This window comes from Rhinoraja longicauda, chromosome 8 (assembly GCF_053455715.1).
Source record: "Rhinoraja longicauda isolate Sanriku21f chromosome 8, sRhiLon1.1, whole genome shotgun sequence".
Classification (NCBI taxonomy): domain Eukaryota; kingdom Metazoa; phylum Chordata; class Chondrichthyes; order Rajiformes; family Arhynchobatidae; genus Rhinoraja; species Rhinoraja longicauda.
The window spans coordinates 60,870,020-60,893,845 of record NC_135960.1 but is presented as its reverse complement, the minus strand read 5'-3'; the positions used below and the strand labels follow the sequence as shown (position 1 = coordinate 60,893,845).

Below are 23,826 nucleotides of genomic sequence, written 5' to 3'. Positions count from 1 at the left end.
AAGCTGGTGGCCTCTTGCTGGGACCTCGGAGCTCCAACCGCTGGAGTCTGCGGACTTAACATCGTGAGCTGGTGATCCCTGAGACCAATTTCTGGAGCTCCATCTGCAGGAACTTCAACCGGTCCGACACAGGAGCTTCGATTGCCCCGACACAGGAGCTTCAATCACTCTGACGTGGGAGCTTCGATCGCCGGCTGCAGGAGCTTCAATCGCCCCGACTGCAGATGGTTCGACTGCCCCAACCGCAGGAGAAAAGGAGGAAAGAAGATAAGACTATTGTCTTCCAGCACAGTGTGGAATGGGGAGGAGCCGCTGTGGTTGATGTTTATGTCAATTTTTTAATGTAGTTGTGTGTCTTGTTGCTATTTTGGTATGACTGTATGGCAAACCAAATTCCTCGTATGTTGCAAAATATACTTGGCTAATAAATTACGATTATGATTATGATAAATCCTTTTTACAAATTTAACATGCTTTAGCTCACCTGCATCTTGGAACTTGTTACTGCGATGCTGATTGATTTTCAGACGTATTTTGGTCAGCAGGCAGATAATTGAGCTGTGGTTATGCATTGCAGCATGATGAACAAGTCCGTAACCACTTTGATCCTCAACTCCAAGATGCGACATTGGATTTAGTTGACTGAATGAGTAAAAAACTGCAGCAAGTCCACTGTCAGCTACGGATATTAGACCAAAGGGCAAATTCTGTATGAAAAAAAGTAGTACAATTGATCTGTATTTACATTTCTGCACAGCAGTCTTAAGATTCAGATGTTTACAAAATTACATTTAAATAATATGTTTAGTTGAAACAAGAATCCCCACAAATCAAGATTGGTTTACTGATGCCCAGCTTTTGTATTGCTTAATTCTATTTTGCACATTCCATGTAAGAAAACCTCAATGGTCAACGGACCATTTTAATTAGTATCAACAGTTTACAAATTTCTAAAGAGAATTGCATCACAAAACTTAACTAGAAGAAGACAAAGAGCACTAAATCTCAGAACATATATATAGGAACAGAAGTCAGAAGTGTTGTGCATAGATTCTTGGTTTGGAGGATTGGGAACTTCTGTGAAAAAGGCCTGTGGTCCATTTCTGTAGATGGTAATGAAGAATGGGTTTGTACTTTGAATTTTCCAGTCACTTCAACATAGTGAAGAGTGAATCGAGGATCGTACTTAAAGCTCAATAGCACAATAGACTAAAAATGCAATTAGGCAGGAAGATCTGCACTGAAGTTGCAATGTCAGGGGTCTCCAGTATTTTCTCTCACTGTTCTTCATATTTAGAAGACTTGCAAATATTTGAACAGTGCCAACCATACTGTTTTTCATATCAGCATGGAAGCAATTTCTGGCATTCCATACATCAACTGACTGAATTCAGGCCTACACTCCAAAAGGGGAGATGATCACTAACTGCAACCACTTTTGGAGGTCATTAGACAACTTGGGGAATATTTGCTACCAGATATGGAGCCAAAAATCCTGACTGAAACTCTGCATGGAACATCTGAGTGGAGAAAGCATACAACTGTACACCAGGGTGACCAAGAAATCTTCAAGGTCAAAGAGGAAGCTTCATTGGGAAAAGAGGGAGGTGATTTACCGGTTACTGGGGCATTCACTAGAATTTCAATTTGACAACTTTTTATAGGAAATATAAATAGATAGATATACGTGCCAACACGATTGATCATTATTAGTGGGGAGGGGTATGAGGGAGCCTCTTCTGATGTTGAACCTCTATGCATGGTTCTATTAGTTCCATGCTCCAAGGACCTGACTCCATTGCTAGTAGAAATGAAATAATGTAACCTGGGACATGTCAGATAGTAATGTCACCTGGGATTCAATGAGCACAAAAAAAGCATTTGTTGGTGACTACACAAATAGAAATATAGAAAATAGGTGCAGGAGTAGGCCATTCGGCCCTTCGAGCCTGCACCGCCATTCAATATGATCATGGCTGATCATCCAGCTCAGTAACCTGTACCTGCCTTCTCTCCATACCCCCTGATCCCTTTAGCCACAAGGGCCACATCTAACTCCCTCTTAAATATAGCCAATGAACTGGCCTGAACTACCTTCTGTGGCAGAGAATTTCAAATAGAGACATATATAGCTCCATGCATCACACCTTCAATACATATATCAACAATCTCTAACTGATCATTTCTATCTAACACTCTCATATTCCCCACCATATACTTACATACTTACCACCACTCTAATACTCCCAAAATATATTACAGCCCATACATACCCAGCAATTCAATCATTGCAAGAACATCTCTGCACTGTCACAGGTTTCCCTCCCATGGCTCACAGACTAAATAGTTTTGAGGAAGGTGTTTTGATTTTGCTGCTCAAAGACAATGGAGTGGAGGTTGTGACAAAGCATGGTTATGTTCTTAGCTAATCCTCTTTCTCACATCCCATTTACTCCATACTCTAAAGTCCTCTGAACAAATAATCTGCTGGAGAAACTCAGTGGGTCAGGCAGCAACAGTGGAGACAAATGGACAATCGATGTTTCAGGTCGAGACAATTCCTCGGGGACCAGACAAGGGATCTCAACCTGAAACATCGAGCTAAAAATCAAGATCCCTTTAAGTAACATAAATGATTGGCTTTTTCATGTGCACAGCCAATACTGTGTTCAAATTTGGACATAAATTAGGTTGGGCAGGTGTCAAATGAATATTGTATAAAATTGATGACACCTCTAGACAATAGACAATAGGTGCAGGAGGAGGCCATTCGGCTCTTCGAGCCAGCACCGCCATTCAATGTGGTCCTGGCTGATCATTCTCAATCAGTACCCCGTTCCTGTCTTCTCCCCATACCCCCTGACTCCGCTATCCTTAAGAGCTCTATCCAGCTCTCTCTTGAATGCATTCAGAGAATTGGCCTCCACTGCCGTCTGAGGCAGAGAATTCCACAGATTCACAACTCTGTGACTGAAAAAGTTTTTCCTCATCTCAGTTCTAAATGGCCTACCCCTTATTCTTAAACTGTGGCCCCTTGTTCTGGACTCCCCCAACATTGGGAACATGTTTCCTGCCTCTAACGTGTCCAACCCCTTAATAATCTTATACGTTTCGATAAGATCTCCTCTCATCCTTCTAAATTCCAGTGTATACAAGCCTAGTCGCTCCAGTCTTTCAACATATGATAGTCCCGCCATTCCGGGAATTAACCTAGTAAACCTACGCTGCACGCCCTCAATAGCAAGAATATCCTTCCTCAATTTGGAGACCAAAACTGCACACAGTACTCCAGGTGTGGTCTCACTAGGGCCGTGTACAACAGCAGAAGGACCTCTTTTCACCTGTACTCAACTCCTCTTGTTATGAAGGCCAACATTCCATTGGCTTTCTTCACTGCCTGCTGTACCTGCATGCTTCCTTTCAGTGACTGATGCACTAGGACACCCAGATCTCGTTGTACGTCCCCTGTTCCTAACTTGACACCATTCAGATAATACTCTGCCTTCATATTCTTACCACCAAAGTGGATAACCTCACTTATCCACATTAAACTGCATCTGCCATGCATCCGCCCACTCACACAACCTGTCCAAGTCACCCTGCAACCTCATAGCATCTTCCTCACAGTTCACACTACCACCCAGCTTTGTATCATCTGCAAATTTGCTAATGGTACTTTTAATCCCTTCATCCAAGTCATTAATGTATATTGTAAATAGCTGCGGTCCCAGCACCGAGCCTTGCGGTACCCCACTAGTTACTGCCTGCCATTCTGAAAGGGACCCATTTATCCCCACTCTTTGCTTTCTGTCTGTCAACCAATTTTCTATCCATGTCAGTACCCTACCTCCAATACCATGTGCTCTAATTTTGCCCACTAATCTCTAGTGTACTTTTGACCTGCATATATGATGGGCAAAGAATTCCAAGGTTTGTGGCATACCATATCAATTGCAATGTTGATATTGCACTCATATCAAGAGTCACAAGAGAGTCAAGAATGTTTAATTGTCATTTGTCCCGCAATGGAACAATGAAATTCTTACATGTAACATGTGTAGGTAGGAAGGAACTGCAGATGCTGGTTTACACCAAAGAAAGGCACAAAATGCTGGAATAACTCAGCAGGACAGGCAGCATCTCTCAATAGAAGGAATGGGTGACGTTTCGGGTCGAGACCATTCTTCAGATTGAGGGTCAGGGGAGAGGGAGACACAAAGATATGGAAGGGAAAAGTGCGAAAACGAGAGATCAAAGGGGACAAGGAAAATGTAGAATAGATCATTGTTTGTTCGCGGAAGATAACAACAAAGCATACAAAGATAAAATTTAATCAGGAGGACAGTCGGACTGGTCAGAGAATTAGGATGGGGAGAGATTGAGAGAGAAGGAAGCAAAGGGTATGAAGTTAGAGAAGTCAATATTCATACCGCTGGGTTGTAAGCTGGTTATAAACATAGTACTCTATAAACACCATAATAAACATCCTACACTTTAATAAGGGAGGATGATCACTGACTGAAACCACTTCTGCGCATAATATGTGCACCAGAAAATACAACACAATGTCAGTTTTAAACTAAGATCCTGTCATTTATTATTAATGTCACTGGGGCAAACTCTTGGAACTCTATACCTACAAGCTCATTGCACAGATTGTTTGACATAAACTTATAACTCAGAGGCAAGGTGCTCTCAGCTCGGGAACATAAATAAGTAAAATGTCTCAGCACCTTGCATTTTGCTGCTTTTTGAAGACCATATTTTTTCTTTAATTGTTCAGCAATATGGTCTTCATGCAATGGTAGCTTGCTGGATTTAAATAGCTGGACTGTTTCACTCATGCTTCTCCACCACTGAAATTTATGTGTCTTCTGCTGGAAGTTTTCTAGTTCTATACAGATTACAAAATAGCTGTAAAAAGAACATAAAACAAGACATTTTAAAACTTTTAAAGAATTAAAACCATAAACTTTGTATAAACGAAAGAAAAATCAAAGAGAGAAAAAACATTACAGATTTAAAAAAAATGTAAAATTGAAATATAAGAAGAGAGCATTGGAAATACTCAGCACATCAGGCAGCATCTGTGGAGAAAGAAGTTAATGCTTCAGGTTTTTTTCCGTGTCCTCTAATATCAACTCTTGTTTCTCTCTCCAGAGATACGGCAGGACTTGCTGAGTATTTCCAGCATTACCTGTGCTTTTAAAAGTCTCAGCAAATGAAAGTCTTGTACAAAATTTCATTATAATACTTATGAGAAAATCACACATTCATTCTTTAGTTTGAGTGATTCTATGGAATAGGAATTACATAGTTACTATTAACTTTAGTGCCATGGGCTACAGAAGAAGCTAAAGCATTAACCTTGCGTCCATGGATCTGGTTGAATATAGCTCTAATGATATAACTACAGCTATCTCTCTTCTCTATTATTGTCTGGATAATAAAGAGAGAGAAAATAAGTGTAGATGATCATTGCTTTCATTAATGTCAAAGAACATCCCCACAAACAAGTCCAGAAATCAGTTGTTATAATTTAGTACAGTTCAGTGACTACTCACTACAATGAAGATATCGTTAAGGGTTTTGTAACATTAAATTATTAGAGGAGGATGGAATAAAAATGAGGGATCCCGAGATTTCAAACTTCATTAAAGGTGTCAAAATCGGACACAATCTTATCCAACATATTAAAAAAATCTGGAGATAAGATTAGGCAGAATGGCAATTAGCTACACAATCTGAGTGGAAAAAGAACTATTCAATTTTAAAGATCGAATAGCATTATCAAACTCTGCACAGTTCAATTGTTATTTTTCAAGCTTTATCCAAGGTGGAAATACTGACATTATGCGTTCATTATGTTGTTCATTATGCATCAATCTGCTGGTTTTAAGAGAGGTAATTTTACTCTCCAAATGATTAAAGAGCCTGAAAACAAGGCAGAGCATGCCCAAGTGAGGGGAAAGAGCAAGATGAGGCCGAATCAGAAGCAGTTTCTTTGCCGCTTGTAATGTGACAAATATGCATATGTAAGTTTATGGACAAGCTACTATGGAGTTGGGGATGATGTTGGGTTCAGCAGTGACCACACCGATACTTGTGGTAGAGTGACCCTTGCCTCGAGAGGAGGCACTGGCAGTCTCAGATTTCTTCCTGGCGACTCAGGTTTGGGCTTGAAGAGGCGATACTGGCGGTCTCAGGATTATCCTGGCAGTTCAGTCTTTGCCTGTGTGTGTGTGTGTGTGTGTGTGCACAGTCCCTCCTTGGCTGTGGGCAGAAAGAGATTATGGTATCTCAGACTTGCCCCGGTCACTCAGTCTTAGCCGCAGTAGAGGCACTAGATATTTAGGGTTTCTTCCTGGCAACCTAGTTTTGACCACACAGTGACGCTGATATTTGTCCCAGTGGCTCAGTCTTGCGAGAGGGGAACACAGCTAACATAGAACCATAGAAACATAGAAAATAGGTGCAGGAGGAGGCTGTTCGGCCCTTTGAGCCAGAACCACCATTCATTGTGATCATGGCTGATCGTCCCCAATCAATAACCCATGCCTGCCTTCTCCCCATATCCCTTGATTCCACTAACCCCTAGAGGTTCATCTAACTCTCTCTTAAATCCATCCAGTGATTTGGCTTCCACTGCCCTCTGTGGCAGAGAATTCCACAAATTCACAACTCTCTGGATGAAAAAGTTTTTTCTCACCTCAGTTTTAAATGGCCTCCCCTTTATTCTAAGACTGTGGCCCCTGGTTCTGTTCTCGCCCAACATTGGGAAAAAATTTCCTGCATCTAGCTTGTCCAGTTTCTTATAATTTTATATGTTTCTATAAGATCCCCTCTTATCCTTCTAAACTCCAGTGAATACAAGCCTAATCTTTTCAATCTTTCCTCATATGTCAGTCCCGCCATCCCAGGGATCAATCTCGTGAACCTACGCTGCATTGCCTCAATTACAAGAATGTCCTTCCTCAAATTAGGAGACCAAAACTGTACACAATACTTCAGATGTGGCCTTTCTAGGGCCCTATACAACTGCAGAAGAACCTCTTTACTCCTATACTGAAATCCTCTTGTTATGAAGGCCAACATTCCATTAGCTTTCTTCACTGCCTGCTGTACCTGCACGCCAACTTTCAGTGACTGGTGTACAAGGACACCAAGGTCTCGCTGCACCTTCCCCTTACCTAACCTAACTCCATTGAGATAATAATCTGCCTCCTTGTTTTTGCCGCCAAAGTGGATAATCTCACATTTATCTATATTATACTGCATCTGCCACGCATCCGCCCACTCGCTCAACCTGTCCAGGTCACCCTGCAACCTCATAACATCCTCTTCACAGTTTACACTGCTACCCAGCTTTGTGTCATCCGCAAACTTGCGAGTGTTGCTTCTAATTCCCTCTTCCAAATCATTAATATATATGGTAAACAGTTGTGGCCCCAACACCGAGTCTTGCGGCATTCCACTTGCCACTGCCTGCCATTCTGAAAAGGACCCGTTTACTCCTACTCTTTGCTTCCTGTCTGCCAACCAATTTTCTATGCATGTCAACACCCTACCCCCAATACCATGTGCTCTAATTTTAATCACCAATCTCCCGTGCGGGACCTTATCAAACACTTTCTGAAAGTCTAGATACACTACATCCACTGGCTCCCCTTCATCCATTTTACTTGTCACATCCTCAAAAAATTCCAGAAGATTAGTCAAGCATGATTTCCCTTTCATAAATCCATGCTGACTTGGACTTATCCTTTTACTGCTATCCAAATGCACCGTTATTACCTCTTTAATAATTGACTCCAGCATCTTTCCCACCACCAAAGTCAGACTAACTGGTCTGTAATTCCCCATTTTCTTTCTCGCTCCTTTCTTGAAAAATGGGATAACATTAACTATCCTCCAATCCACAGGAACTGATCCTGAATCTATTGAACATTAGAAAATGATCACCAATGCGTCCACTATTTCTAGAGCCACCTCTCTGAGGACCCTGGGATGCAGACCATCAGGCCCAGGGGATTCATCATCCTTCAGTCCCATTAGTCTACCCAATACTATTTCTCGCCTAATGACAATTTATTTCAGTTCGTCTACCCCCCTAGATCTTCTATCCTCCAGTGCATCTGGGAGATTGTTTGTGTCTTCCTTAGTGAAGACAGATCCGAAGTACCTGTTCAACTCTTCTGCCATTTCCTTGTTACCCATAATAATTTCACCCGTGTCTGCCTTGAAGGGACCCACATTTGACTTTGCTACTCTTTTCTCTTAACATATCTAAAGAAGTTTTTACTGTTCTTCTTTATATTCTTGGACAGCTTCCCCTCATACTTCATGTTCTCAGCCCGTATTGCCCGTTTTGGTACCTTCTGTTGTCCTATGAGTTTCCCAATCCTCTGGCTTCCAGCTACTCTTTGCTGTGTTATACATCTTTTCTTTTAGTTTTATTCCATCCCTAACTTCCCTTGTCAGCCACGGTTGCCTCCTACTCCCCTTAGAATCTTTCTTCCTTTTTGGAATGAAATGATCCTGTGTCTTCCGGATTATGCCCAGAAAATCCAGCCATTGCTGTTCCACCGTCAATCCTTCTAGGATCCCTTTCCAGTCTACTTAGGCCAGCTCCTCTCTCATGTTCAACTGCAACACTGACACTCCCGATTTAACCTTCTCCTTCTCAAAATGCAGATTAAAACTAATCATATTATGATCACTACCTCCAAGTGGTTCCTTTACCTCGAGTTCTCTTATCAAATCTGGTTCATTGGACAACACTAAATCCAGAATTACCTTTTCTCTGGTCGGCTCCATTACAAGCTGCTCTAAGAATCCATCTCAGAGGCACTCGACAAACTCTCTTTCTTGGGGTCCAGAACCAACCTGATTTTCCCAGTCTACCTGCATATTGAAATCCCTCATTACCTTTGCCTTTGAAATCGCCCATTTTAACTCCTGCTGCATCTTACATCCTACATCCGGGCTACTATTTGGGGGTCTGTAGATAACACCAATTAGTGTCTTCTTGCCTTTACAATTCCTCAACTCAATCCACAGTGACTCTACCTCGTCAGTCCCTATGTCTTATAGACAATAGACAATATTCAATAGACAATAGGTGCAGGAGTAGGCCATTCAGCCCTTCGAGCCAGCACCGCCATTCAATGCGATCATGGCTGATCACTCTCAATCAGTACCCCGTTCCTGCCTTCTCCCCATTCCCCCTCACTCCGCTATCCTTAAGAGCTCTATCCAGCTCTCTCTTGAAAGCATCCAACGAACTGGCCTCCACTGCCTTCTGAGGCAGAGAATTCCACACCTTCACCACTCTCTGACTGAAAAAGTTCTTCCTCATCTCCGTTCTAAATGGCCTACCCCTTATCCTTAAACTGTGGCCCCTTGTTCTGGACTCCCCCAAAATTGGGAACATGTTTCCTGCCTCTAATGTGTCCAATCCCCTAATTATCTTATATGTTTCAATAAGATCCCCCCTCATCCTTCTAAATTCCAGTGTATACAAGCCCAATCGCTCCAGCCTTTCAACATACGACAGTCCCGCCATTCCGGGAATTAACCCAGTGAACCTACGCTGCACGCCCTCCATAGCAAGAATATCCTTCCTCAAATTTGGAGACCAAAACTGCACACAGTACTCCAGGTGCGGTCTCACCAGGGCCCGGTACAACTGTAGAAGGACCTCTTTGCTCCTATACTCAACTCCTCTTGTTACGAAGGCCAACATTCCATTGGCTTTCTTCACTGCCTGCTGTACCTGCATGCTTCCTTTCATTGACTGATGCACTAGGACACCCAGATCTCGTTGTACGTCCCCTGTTCCTAACTTGACACCATTCAGATAATAATCTGCCTTTCTATTCTTACTTCCAAAGTGAATAACCTCACACTTATCTACATTAAACTGCATCTGCCATGTATCCGCCCACTCACACAACCTGTCCAAGTCACCCTGCAGCCTTATTGCATCTTCCTCACAATTCACACTACCTCCCAGCTTAGTATCATCTGCAATCTTCCCTCGCAAGGGACTGAATTTCATCCCTCACCAGCAGAGCTACCCCACCGCCTCTGCCCATCTGCCTGTCCTTTCTGTAGGATGAATAACCCTGAATATTAAGTTCCCAGGCCCGATCCTCCTGCAGCCACATCTCTGTAATCCCCACAATGTCATTAGGGCGGCACGGTAGCGCAGCGGTAGAGTTGCTGCTTTACAGCGAATGCAGCGCCGGAGACTCAGGTTCGATCCTGACTACGGGTGCTGCACTGTAAGGAGTTTGTACGTTCTTCCCGTGACCTGCGTGGGTTTTCTCCGAGATCTTCGGTTTCCTCCCACACTCCAAAGACGTACAGGTTTGTAGGTTAATTGGCTGGGTAAATGTAAAAATTGTCCCTAGTGGGTGTAGGATAGTGTTAATGTACGGGGATCGCTGGGCGGCACGGACTTGGAAGGCCGAAAAGGCCTGTTTCCGGCTGTATATATATGATATGATATGATATCTAGTGATGGAAATGGGTTTTAGGAACTAGGGGTACTCTAAGGTCCGTGAGGCTGAGGTTGGGAAGGGAGGGGGGGGGGGGGGGGATTTGTTTATGTGTGGTCATACCCATGTAAGAGTACAAGAATGCAGAACTACCTGCTAGTGGGCCGGGCCCCAGCAAAGATGCCCCACATTACTTTGATCGACACCTCTCCTGCCAGGGACTCCGCCGCGCACCCTGGTGCACGCTGGGTGATGCAGTCTGCCCCGCAGTGGGACTACAACTTCCGCAGGCCACAGGGGCGCCCAGCCCCAGCCGGACGCTGGCTCCGGCCGGCCAATCGGCGGCGGCCCGACCTCCGATTGGCCGAGGGGGGTGGGTGACCTCGGAACCCCAGGTGGGGGCGGCGGTGTCTGATTGGCTGGCGGCCCTGGGTGGTGTGTATCCAATTGAGGGAATTCTCCAAGATGTTGCAAAGAGCAGAGAGACGGTGCTCATTAAACCCGAGCTGGAAATTGAAAAATAGGGGAACGCCGCCCCCCTGCGTACCCCCCCATTTCTATCACTGGTCATATCTACCAACCTCCAACTGAGCCTCAAGCTCATCTACTTTACTTCTTATACTTCGTGCATTCATATACAATACTTTTAATTCCTTACTCATCTCACCCTTCACATCGATCCCTGTAACACTTGGCCATATTCTCCTATCCCTTTGTGAGCTTTCTTTCCCGTTAATTCTGGGGTCATTAACTATCCCTTTACTCTCTTTCCCTTTAACTCCATCCTTGACTATCCCATTTGACACCCCCCCCCCCCCCCCCTTTATTTAGTTTGAAACCTAGCTGGCAGGGAGGCCTCTCCCTCTCCTTTGTCCTTCTCCCTTACCCCTCCCCAACACTTACCCCTCCCCATCACTTGCCCCAGCCCATCGCTTAAGCCTGCCCATTGCTAGGTTGATTTAATGTTGTCAGTCCCAGAAACAAATCGGATTAGATATAAACAATGAATAATAAATCCACGGATTCAACAAAACATAGTTGTTTTATGAACAAGAAAAAGTTTTATCAGTGGTAGTTTTGTTGTTAAATCTTGTGCATTGAAATCACACTAACATGCATAGTGAATTACATAACACACTAACATGCCCAGCTAACATTCCCGCAAATCCCATCGTTCATCCGGGAAGGAGAGAAACGGAAGACTACGACCTCGCCTCTCAACTCATGCCCACTGAGCGCAGCCAGAGACTGGGAAATGCGGGTTGACCTAGGCCAGAGGCTTTCCTTCCCAGTTGAAATCGCAGCTACCAACCTGCAACCAGACCTCGTCCTCTGGTCCAACTCCTGTCGGCGTGTTTTCATCATTGAGCTGACGGTGCCCTGGGAGGAGGCTGTGGACGAGGCATTTGAAAGGAAAAGGCTGAGATATTCCAATCTTGCAGTAGAGGCAGAGGAGCGAGGTTGGAGTGTAAGATTGCGTCCAGTGGAGGTGGGGTGCAGGGGCTTTGTAGCCAGTTCCACTGCAAGGCTCCTGAGGGAAGTTGGAGTCAGAGGGCAGGCCCAAAGGAGGGCAATTAAAGAACTTGCAAATGCCGCCGAACGGAGCAGTCACTGGCTGTGGCTGAAAAGAAAAGATACTGTCTGGGCTGCCACGTGACTATCTAGAGGCTAACCATAAGACACACACCCTGGTCTGATCACCCTGCGGTGGGCCTGCCTCGACTGAGGGTGTCTTGTGATAAAAGGCCGAAACACCCAGTGACGTTGAGGTACACAACTGAAGATGTGTCTGAATGGTAGCAACATCACCTAGTGGTCATCCCCAAGAACAACACCAGTCAATTGTAGTGCAAACCTTAGGGATTGTAACATCTAGTCCTACAAATCAATCACACTAACATGCATAGTGAATTACTGCAGCTATTCAGAAATATCCACTTAAATAAATAAGTGAAATATATATTTAAAAGTGCCACATAATTAAGGAATACACATTAACTTTATATTTTAATATCCTAATTTTTGTTGCCACAAATCAGAACATAATGAAGTTTTAATAGCAGTAATACAGCTACATAACTAATGGATGCAGTTCACAGAGGGAAATGGAGAGTAAACTAAAAAAGATGGAGTAAAAATTATAAACTTTTCTAAACACTACAGTTTGTGCACTTCGATTGTTATAATAAAATAGGAATTCTTATGTAAATTTATTACCTACCTCTGTTCATCAAACTGCATAATAGGCATGGTATATTGGCCTCTGAGTATCATGTCAGGATTGAACAAATGTTTTAGATGTTGCACAGCTTGGGAATAAATATCATCAAAGGCAACCTGTGACAAAACAGCAAATGTATAAAATATGATATCTAAAAAAGATTATTTTCAGTATTCTAAACATAACTAAAAAAATCTATCACATTTCTAAATATAGTTATCTGCTGTTAAACTTGCCTTCCCCTTCACTCTCATAGAAACAGAGAAACATAGAAAATAGGTGCAGGAGGAGGCCATTTGGTCCTTCAAGCCAGCACCGCCATTCATTGTGATCATGGCTGATCATCCACAATCAGTAATCTGTGCCTGCTTTCTCCACATACCCCTTGATTTCACTAGCCCCTCGACCTCCATCTAACTCTCTTTTAAATTCATCCAGTGAATTGGCCTCCACTGCCTTCTGTGGCAGAGAATTCCACAAATTCACAACTCTGGGTGAAAAAGTTTTTTCTCATCTCAGTTTTAATGGCCTCCCCATTATTCTTAGACTATGGCCCCTGGTTCTGGATTCCCCCAACATTGGGAACATTTTTCCTGCATCTAGCTTGTCCAGTCCTTTCATAATTTTATACATCTATATAAGATCCCCTCTCACCCTTCTAAACTCCAGTGAATACAAGCCCAGTCTCATATGACAGTCCCGCCATTCTGGGGATTAACCTTGTGAACCTATGCTGCACTACCTCAATAACAAGGATGTCCTTCCTCAAATTAGGACCGAAACTGCACACAGTACTCCAGGTGCGATCTCACCAGGACCATATACAACTGCAGAAGGACCTCTTTACTTCTCTACTCAAATCCTCTCGTTATGAATGCCAACATGCCATTAGGTTTCTTCACTGCCTGCTGTACCTGCACGCTTACTTTCAGTGACTGGAGGACAAGGACACCCAGGTCTCGTTGCACTTCCCCTTTACCTAATCTGACACCATTGAGATAAATGATAAATCTCAATAATAGTTAGAATCTATATGCCAAAAATTATTTATTTTCTCACTTAAGATTTGTTCTTCATTAGGACAAAGCCCTGGTGTCTGAATATACATAATCCAAGACAAATGGTGGACAAAACAGGAATTTGGTAGTTCTTTTCACTCTACACAGAGGTTTTGTTTTACCCTTCCAAGCAAAGAACAACAATGTTATTTGGAAAGGCATATTCTGATACCAGCTGAAATGAACCAGTTGAAAAAGAGAAAAGGCTTAAAATACAAGGCTCTATGGCTTTGACCTCGCTATGCCTTCCTAAGCAAGAGTATATGTTGTTGTAGACAGTGCCATAACTTCCCCTAGCAACACATTAGGATTTCTTTATTTGGCTTATATTAAAATATAAATCTTTTTTAATTTTTTTTTTTAGCATTTCACATGTTTGTTAAATTTCTGATATAAATGGAATATTTTTACCCCTGACACCATAAAACCTCTTGCTCTTCCTAGATCTATGGAGACAGAATTTGCAGGCATTTTGACTGCAAGTCAATTGAATTGCTTATCTTCATACTTGATAATCACATGGCACAGAAACTCAGCAAGGACCAGTGAATACCAATTAGGATTGGGATCCTGGATAACATTACTCCACCCTCCCCTGCAAGAAGAAATCCCACTCTTCAATATCTGAGATATGTGAGATCAGTCATTTAGCGTGAGTCAATATTTGAATTTGGAACGACCCTCGATTTTCTGCAGCATCGTATCAACAAAAAAAAATTAGTTTACCAACTTAACTAATAGAAAAATTGATATGTGTACTTATTCTCTGACTCATATGCTTCTAATTATTTTCTTTACTTAGATATAACAGACACAGAGAAGTACCTTTATAGTATCGGGCATATCCTCAATTTCAGGAGTTCCTATATCAAATTCAATTCCACCGTGGAGATGGAAGCATTCACTTGTTTGGTATTGAAAATGTTTACATTTGAAGCTTGCGCCGAGAAGAAGGGGTGGAAACTCACGTTCAGTTTTTAACTTTTCATCTATTATAAAGAGAGGAGCTATTGTCAATGATGATGGTATACAAAATGCATTATCCAAATGGTGACTGTGAAGCAAACCTGTGAATAATGTTGCAGTATCAGAGATGTTGCCTGACCCGCTGAGTTACTCCAGCATATTATTGTTTTGAAATTAATTTTCCACATAATGTTAAATGAAGTTAATGATTAAGTTTGTAAATTACCTTATTTTTTTTTAAATTCTTCATTCTTTTAACTATTTAATTTTACAACACTCAAACTGCAAATTGAGTTCTTAACCATAAGAGTTGCAAGTTCAAACCATTATCAGTTTAAAAATAGGTGTTTCTACTATAGTTTATCTAGTTAAACTTTAAACCAACTACCATTAAATCAATTTTTAAACAATTCCACGTTTTTTGCCAGCACTATTCAATCAGGAAGTTTATTCCACATATTGATAATTCAATGAAGGAAAAAGACTGATTTATGTTCTTAACATACTTTTGTTTCATTTCTAGAGCCTAATCTAATGTTGTGTTTAATAATACCTATGCCCCTAATAGTTTTAAATAATCTATAGTGTCATGTAATCTTTCTTTCGAGATTATTTAATTTATTGATATGGAAATTAACACTATTGCCCATTTTAAAGCATTCACATGGTTCATTTATACCCTTAATCTTTGGGTTCTTGGCAATCACATTCTCAGAATTCACTCTGTACTTTGATTGTATCAATTCTGGTTGCAAAAATAAAAAGAAACATTCAAGCTCTGGAGCTGGGGCAGAATTTCACACCCTAGGCATAGCATAGTCTGAAGAAGGGTCTCGACCCGAAACGTCACCCATTCCTTCTCTCTCGAGATGCTGCCTGACCTGCTGAGTTACTCCAGCATTTTGTGAATAAATACCTTCGATTTGTACCAGCATCTGCAGTTATCTTCTTATAGCTCTGCAAATGTTAAAAGTCTGACATGACAAAAATACTGAGGAACTTGAGTCTGGAAAATGGTCATGTAGCATTGTTTTTCTCACCTTTCCCATAACTTCTCTTAATTTTGATGGTGAGTTAAACCCACCTTTTTATCACAACGTACTATCGAATAAATTGGATAAAAGTGACTGAATATTTGTCATAGGCGCATCTGTAAGTATGTAGAGCAGGCAGCCTGTGAAATAAATCTCTGTACAATGAAGATTTGATTCCTGCCCCAATAAACTGGACTAAACCAATCCAGCCAGCATGGGATAACTGGCATGCACAGCAAGAAGTCTTTCCATTGTATCACCCCATACGTCTGCAATTGATAATTGGCTTTCTGGCAGAATTCAAATGCACTATGCATTTTGTTTGAGCAGTCCTGCCTGAGTTTTCTGGCCTGATCCACTGCAATTTTCATCTGAATCCTTTGCTCCAGAATCTCAGAGAGGTTAGGTCATCTGGCACCCACATAATTCATGCCTCCTGCCAATCTGCAGGCCACTTATGTTAGCGTCTCACCATGTGCAGTTTCTTACTCATAGGTATCTTTTATATTATGTAAAAATTTAAAAAACCAGATGCTGGATATCTAATATAAAAGAAAACAAAAAATGCTGCTGAAAAAAAATCAGTGATCAATATCTGTGAAAAGAGAAACAGCCAACATTTTACATCTGTGATCCTTCATCAGAAATATGTTGGCTCAGTTTTTCTTATCCTATTTGTATAGGTCTGGTTGCACAATTTACATTAAGAACTCATTTAGCAGTTGGCTTAGTGTTGAAAACGGCCTCAAATCATTTTATTTTGTCCTAATAGACATTCCCTTTGCTCTACATATACTTCCCTGACCTAAGTTTTTGAAAACTTTTTTTTTCTTTTCCTCTCCAGTTCTAACAGAGGATTGCCGACCTGAAATGTCGATTGATTATCTCTCCACAAATGCTGGCTGTCCTGTTGTTTATTCAGCATTTTCTGTTTTATTCAATATTGTGTGTAGTGAAATCTCTGAGCTGCTGGCTGCTAGTGTTAAGTCAATCATATTCCATCATCCTCACAATTTTCTTGTCAGAAAGAGAAATGGTGAGGTGAGATAAATGCAAGTGGAGCAGGTGGGAAAGTTTAAAAAAGCTGCAAGTTTATATCATCCATAGCTTATAAAACAGAAATATCTGTGAGACGAGGAAGAGATAGAATCTGCATTAGGTATGAAAATATACTTTTAATATTTCAGGCATGACTCAGCAGCAACTATTCAAAAAATGCCAAGATCTGTGTCCTCATGCAGTTATTATTTCATAGTTTCACCTGTTGTGCATCAGTTAAATTCTTCTGCCTGTAATGATGCATTATGTTGTCTTGCAAGAAAGAAGTGCATTTCATAATTATTATCTAATTTAGTTGGGAACTATGTCTGACATGTTAAATAGCTGTGGTATGTGTAACCTGTGAAATTTGGGTATGTAATGCAGCAATGCTGAGTATCTGAGGATAAGGGCAACGTATATTTTAAGTAGTAGCCCTGACTGATGCGTTGAGCTGCGTTTATACTTTTAAATATAATTGTCTAATATTGCTCCTGAAGATGTATTCATTGGCATCGATCATAATTTAGGTTTAGGTTTATTATTCTCAGTTGTATCGAGGTACAGTGAAAAGCTGTTTTGCATGCTATCCAATCAAATCAGATAATACCATCCATAAATACAATGAAGTCAAACTCAAGGACAATAGGTGGAGCAAAGAGAAAAATATAGCATGCAGAATAAAGTTCTTAGCCCACCAGTTCCAGAGACAAGGTCCAATGTCCGCAATGCATTGGAATGAATTGGACTGTACCCCAGCCAATGGAAGGACCATTCAGAAGGCTGATAAGAGAGGAAAAAGCTGTTCCTGTGTCTGGTGGTGTGCACTTTTAAACTTTTGTATCTTCTGTCCAACGGGAGCAGGGAGACAGAGGAATGAGTGGGGTGGGAAAGGTCTTTGATTATGTTGGCTGTCTCCCTGAGTCAGTGGGAAGTGTAGCTGGAGTTAGTGGAGGGAAGTCTGGCTTGTATAATTGACTGGGCTACATCCACAACTTTCTTCAGTTTTGAGCAGAGCTGTTCCCAAACCAGGATGTGATGCAATCCAACAGTATGCATTCTATGGTGCTTCTGCAGACGTTTGTAAGAGTCCTTGGAGAAATATTGAATTTCCTCAGTCTCCTAACTCTTGGCCGTAGCTTCAGTGTGTTTGATCCATAACAGATCCTTGGTAATATTAACATGAAGGAACTTGAAACTCCCAACCATTTCCTCTTCGGCACCATAGCTGCTGATTGGGACATGGATACACCACTACATGGCCTAAAGTCAATAACTAGCACCTTCATCTTGCTGACATTGAGAGGCTGTTATCATGACACCAGGATACGAAGTTCTTTATCTCCTTCCTGTATTCCATCTCATCATTGTTCATGATCCAGCCCACCACAGTGGTGTCATTTGCAAACATGTAGATGGAGTTAGAGCTGAATTTGGCGATTCAGACCAGTAGTGTAAGCTACTCCCTTCACTTTTACAAAGTTCATCTGCAGAATTTTTGACTCTGAGAGTAACTCACATCTCCATCTCCTCTATCAAAATCTGTTTGTTGCCTTCTATATTGTTGCCTTCTAAATTAAAGCTGTGCATGTGCAAAAACTGGAAATAGACACAAAAAGCTGGAATAACTCAGCGTGTCAGGCAGCATCTCCTGACACGCTGTGTTACTCCAGCTTTTTGTATCTATCTTCAGATTAAACCAGCATATGCAGTTCCTTCCTATGAATGAATAAATTAATGAATGAATGAATGAGTAAGTTTATTGGCCAAGTATGTGCATATACAAGGAATGTGCCTTGGTGCTCCGCTCACAAATGACAACACAAACATACAGTAACAATTAAGAATAAAGCATAACCACATCAAAACAATAAGGATACAACATTACGGTCTATGCAAAAACTGGAAGATGTTCACAGATTGGCATGAAGAAAGATGGTTAAGCTACTAGACTGACAGCAAGAGTTCTGGACAATTGTTTCAGAGACACATGGTTGAAGCCCATTTGGCACCTGTGGAATTTATATTCAACTAATTAAACAAAAATAAACTAGTCTCAATAACAGTATTCATAAAACTGTCAGATTATCATAAAAGCCCATGAAGTTTACCGATGTTATTTGGGGAAGAAATCTGCAATCTCTCATGTGTTAATCCTGACCATTAGTGTGATTAATTCTTAATTCCCTCATTTTAGAAGCAATTGTGGATAGACAAAAATATTGTCAATGCTAGTAGCAACTACATATCATGAGCAAACTAAAAAATCCTCATTGTAATTCTTACTTCAGAATCCACGTCAAGGTGTTATGAACTTGAAAACTGAAATTTCCTAATTCTTCCAATGGTGTTCTTTATGTACCATATTACATCCGTTGAATTTAATTTGTTATTCGTTGTCCAGTCCACCTTCTTCACAATACATTTCCATTTGATAGGTATTAAGTTAAAAGGCGTGCAATTACCAAATTAGATGTGTGACTCGGTTTAAAAAATGGTTACTATATTTGCCACTTCAAAGTCCGCAAACACACATCTACTCCCAATAGAGAAAAATAAATTAACCTGATTTTAACTTAGAATGTGTTAGGAAGGTAGGAAATTAGGCACGCAGTGGAAGCTTGCCTTTGCCCAGTATTTTGTGAGTGAATAAAAAATGGCGCCAGAGCAGACAAGACTCACAATACTTCCCACAAAAATAGTTCAATGAACATTTGTGCATTCGCAATGTCTTGCCTAATGCTCACGCCACTGGATAAGGCCAATCCAATGTGAGCAGCATAATCACAGCTACAATTGTGCATGTACTTACTGGCAACCAAACTGGTAGGGGGTTATTTATGCCTGAAAATATGGTGTTGTGCAATTACAAGTCAACTTCTAATTTATTATAGTCATCTTACTTGGAGTTTCTATAATTTCACAGGATCATATCCTACTTGGCTGCTCTGTCAAATTCAGTCATTGACCACCAAAATTTCCATGGTAAATTGGAAAGCTGCTTAAACTGGTAAATATCTGTGCTATTACACACTGTTCTCTAGAGATGTAACAATTAATTTTGATAAGCAGACCTTATTTGGAAAGTGTGAAGTTTTATTATTATGCTTCATGTGTCTGTTTATTCCACATTCCAGAAAATCTGGTTAACATTTTGTAGTGATGGAGGTGCTCAGTTATCTGTTGAAAGAAACTGTGTTCTAAGCAAACAATGGGTGCAATTAAAATTAGTGATCAGTGCATACAGCTTCAGAAATCCAAGACACTTTTGTCTCAAAAAAATGACACACTGTCGCCTGGATTGCTTCATAGATAACCATCTCCTCGCTAAACAGACAGCCAAAGCTCTCAGAAACCTATGGTGTATGGTAGAAGCTGCACTCCCTCTGGAATTTGGACAAGAATATCTTGGAAGCCACAATTTACATTTGGGGTTCATGGGCTTAATTTGCCCAGTAGATTCATGCTCTACTTTTCGATCTTTTGGAGAGGTAAAGAGCAGCAAACGGATCAAATTTGACCAATGAAATTAATAAGAGATAGTTGGAGAAATAATCTCATCGGGATGCCTCTTAAAAGTAAAACCAATGAAGAAATCTAATTAGGTTTGAAAACTTAATTTTGTTAATCTCCTTAGATTAAGCTTGAATGGGGAGAATATTCAATAATCAAGGTGAAGAATTCACTAATAAGATAGAATATAACTTTGGCCTGATATTGTAGAATAAGGACGGCAATGTTAAAGTAGTAGAATGCAACTTCATTTTCTTCACTTAAATGGGATGAGAATTAGTTTAAATGGTGCATGATGGATTTAGTGGGCTGAAGTGCCTTTTCTGTGCGGCATGATTCTAAGACGTCTAAATTTTTGCTCTCATTTATTCTAAACTTCATAGCATTGGGTTGTAAGCTATCCAAGAATATGAGATGTATATTAAAAAGATGTTCTAATTATTTACCTTTTAAAATATGTGCTGTTATATGTCCCCCATTATCCAGTTAGTCATACCAAGTGGAAAACAGGCCCTTCGGTCCAACTTGCCCATTCCGACCAACATGTCTCATTGCCACTAGACCTTCCTGCCTGCGTTTGGCTCATATTCCTTTAAGTCTACCCTATCCATCCACCAGTCTAAATGTTTCTTAAACCTTGCGATAGTACCTACCTCCACTGCTCGCTCCATTTACCCACCACCCTTTGTGTAAAAAGTTACCCTTGAGATAGGTTCCAATTAAATCTTTATCCCCCTCACCTTATACCTATGGTTTTCTATTCTCCTACTCTGGGCAAGAGACGCTGTGCGTCGACCCAATCCATTCCTCTCATTATTTTGTACACCTCTATAAGACCACCCCTCATCCTCCTGCGCTCCAAGGAATAGAGTCTTAGCCTGTTCAACCTCTCCCCATAGCTCAGACCCTCGCTTCCTGGCAACATCCGCATAAATCATCCCTGTATCCTTTCCAGCTTGTCATCGTTCCTATAACATAGTGCTCAAAACTGAACACAATACACTAAATGTGGCCTCGCCAAAGTCTTATATAACTGCAGCTTGACCTCCCAACTTCTACATTCAATATACTGACTGATGAAGGCCAAAGTGACAAAAGGCTTTTCGACCACCTTATCTACCTGTGATGCCACTTTCAAGGAGCTATGTCCCTGCACTCCTTGATTCCTCTGCTCTACAACACTCCCCAGAGGCCTGCCATTCATTGTGTAGGTCCTGCCCATGTTAGAAATCTCAAAATGCAACCCTGCAAATTTCTCTGTAATAAATTTCATCAACCGTTCCTCAAGTCACCTGCCCAAATAATCAAGATCATGCTGCAATTTTCGACAACCATCTACTCTATCTACAATACCACCCACTTTTGTGTCATCTTCAAATTTGCTAATCGTACATTTGCGTCTAAATCATTGACATAGAAGACAAACATCAGTTGGCCCAGCAGCAAACCCTGAGGAACACCACTAGTCACAGGCCTCCAGCCACCAGTCACAGGCCTGTAGGTTTCTAATGTTATTTCTAAAGTTTTCAAATTGATCAAACATAAATTGTAACCTTTACCAGAAATTGGAGGCAGGAGTCTGCTCAAAACTGGAATTTTCTTCTCTCCCTTCAATGCAATAAGGAATGGCACAAGGAAGGCGATTAACTTGAGGTTGGTGATATCTCTGTGGATTTGTGGTTTTCTTGTCAGAAACTTCTCCACAAGTTTTTGGTGAAGAATTAATCTCTGCTGTAGTCTCTGGTAATTTACTAGATCGATTTCTTCTTCTGTAAGTCGAACTGCATTACTGAGGATATACTCAGCATCATATGTGAACATATTTTGATGCTGTTTAACACTTGTGATGTAGGGGTTGATTTGAAGTAAAATGTTGTTCACATATTTCATAAATATCTTCATCTCTCCACAGTCGGTGGGATCATATGTTGGATCATTGTATATCTCACTATAGATTCCTTCAAAATCAGGATCGATTGAGATATCTATCAAACCTATCATACGAAGAATAAATTCTTTATTAGAAGCATTACTTTTCATTATTCATTTAGAACATAAAATTCACACTATAGAGATTATTCAGTCATGTGGATTGTTTAGTGTTCCAGATTGATTTTTGTTGAAGTAAATCTTTTATTTACCTATATTTTCTTGTATTTATTGTGGTTTAATAGCTTGCACAACATTTAATAATTATTTCTCATCTGATATTTAAATGGTATTACCAGATATATAAATCATTTGATCATGATTTAAGCATAATGTTTAGTATGAATAAACAGAAGCACTTTTCCTATTGTGTTCCAAGCTTAAAAGTGTTGCTCTCATTCCACTGCATGAAACTTCCATGGGCTTGGGCTTATAGATGTACAGGTCCTGAAGGACTGGGCTCAGGGAGCTCAGACATATATATAAACAGCAGCTGGAGAAGAGATCCAAGGTCAGATTTATCCAAGGCCCCAAAAAGATCAAGTGCACCCACATGCCTTGAATGATCCCAAAGTATTCTAGTTTCAGAATGGAGAGGTGTTCCCATTGACTTTGCTAGGGAGGTGCAGGGCCATGGATTATGACATCATTCAAAGCACATGATATGAGCTATGGTAAGAGTACTAGTTTAGTCTAGTTCATGCAATATGCAATAAAGAAATATTTTTCTTCTACGTTTATTTGATTAATACTGTCTATTCAACTAGGTATAGGTAAAGTATATTAATATTTTTAGAATTTGTGGTCCATTATAGGTTGGCATATATGCAACTTTGCTTCAAAGGATATCAACATTGGTCCATTATTTCAAGCAGAAAGTGAGAAAATGGGAAACATCTTTTAGTTTAGTTGAGAGATGCAGCATGGAAATGGGCCCTTCGGCCCACTGAATACACGTCAACATATTCACACTAGTCCAATGTTATTCCACTTTTGCATCATTCTCTACACACTGGGGCCAATCAACCTACATGCCTACACAACTTTGAGATGTGGGAGGAAACTGGACATCCCTGAGGAAACCCAAGGTCACAGGGAGAATGTGCAAATTCCACACACAGCACTCGAAGTCAGGATCAAACCCGGATTTCTAGCTCTGCCAGCTGCATCACCATGAAAAATTACAGTTCTGCTTTATTAGTAAAAATGGGATTAGTATGGATGGGTAGTTGATATTGGGTATGATGCGGAGAGCAGAAGGGCCTGTTTCTATGCTGTACGACTTTGACTCTACCTCTTACAAGGCAGGCCTGGAAAATGAGGATGAAACAACAGATCATGAATAGTGGGAAACAGATCAGCTGGGAGCATCTGAAACAATATCATTAATTGACAATATTTTTTGTACTTTTTGGATTTCTAACAATTCAGCAATTTATCAAAACAGAAAAAGTTTTTAAAAAATGTCAGGAATGGAGGGAAAGTGTGTATGTTGCTGGAATATTTTGACAACTGCACAACGGTGAATCTTGTGTATGGGACAATTTATGTGAAATGTTAATGGC

At 40.8% G+C, this 23,826-nt stretch overlaps 1 protein-coding gene across 1 annotated transcript in view; it reads right to left on the bottom strand.

The window, feature by feature from the left end:
• ankar (ankyrin and armadillo repeat containing) overlaps positions 1–23,826 on the bottom strand; it is a 69,921-nt gene that overhangs the window by 39,178 nt on the left and 6,917 nt on the right. The window contains exons 4-8 of the mRNA XM_078404624.1: positions 21,892–22,326; positions 14,607–14,770; positions 12,724–12,839; positions 4,734–4,914; positions 485–707 (exon numbers count right to left, since the gene is read on the bottom strand). Coding sequence (XP_078260750.1) covers positions 485–707; positions 4,734–4,914; positions 12,724–12,839; positions 14,607–14,770; positions 21,892–22,326 — 1,119 coding nt within the window. The remainder of the gene's footprint in view (positions 1–484; positions 708–4,733; positions 4,915–12,723; positions 12,840–14,606; positions 14,771–21,891; positions 22,327–23,826) is intronic.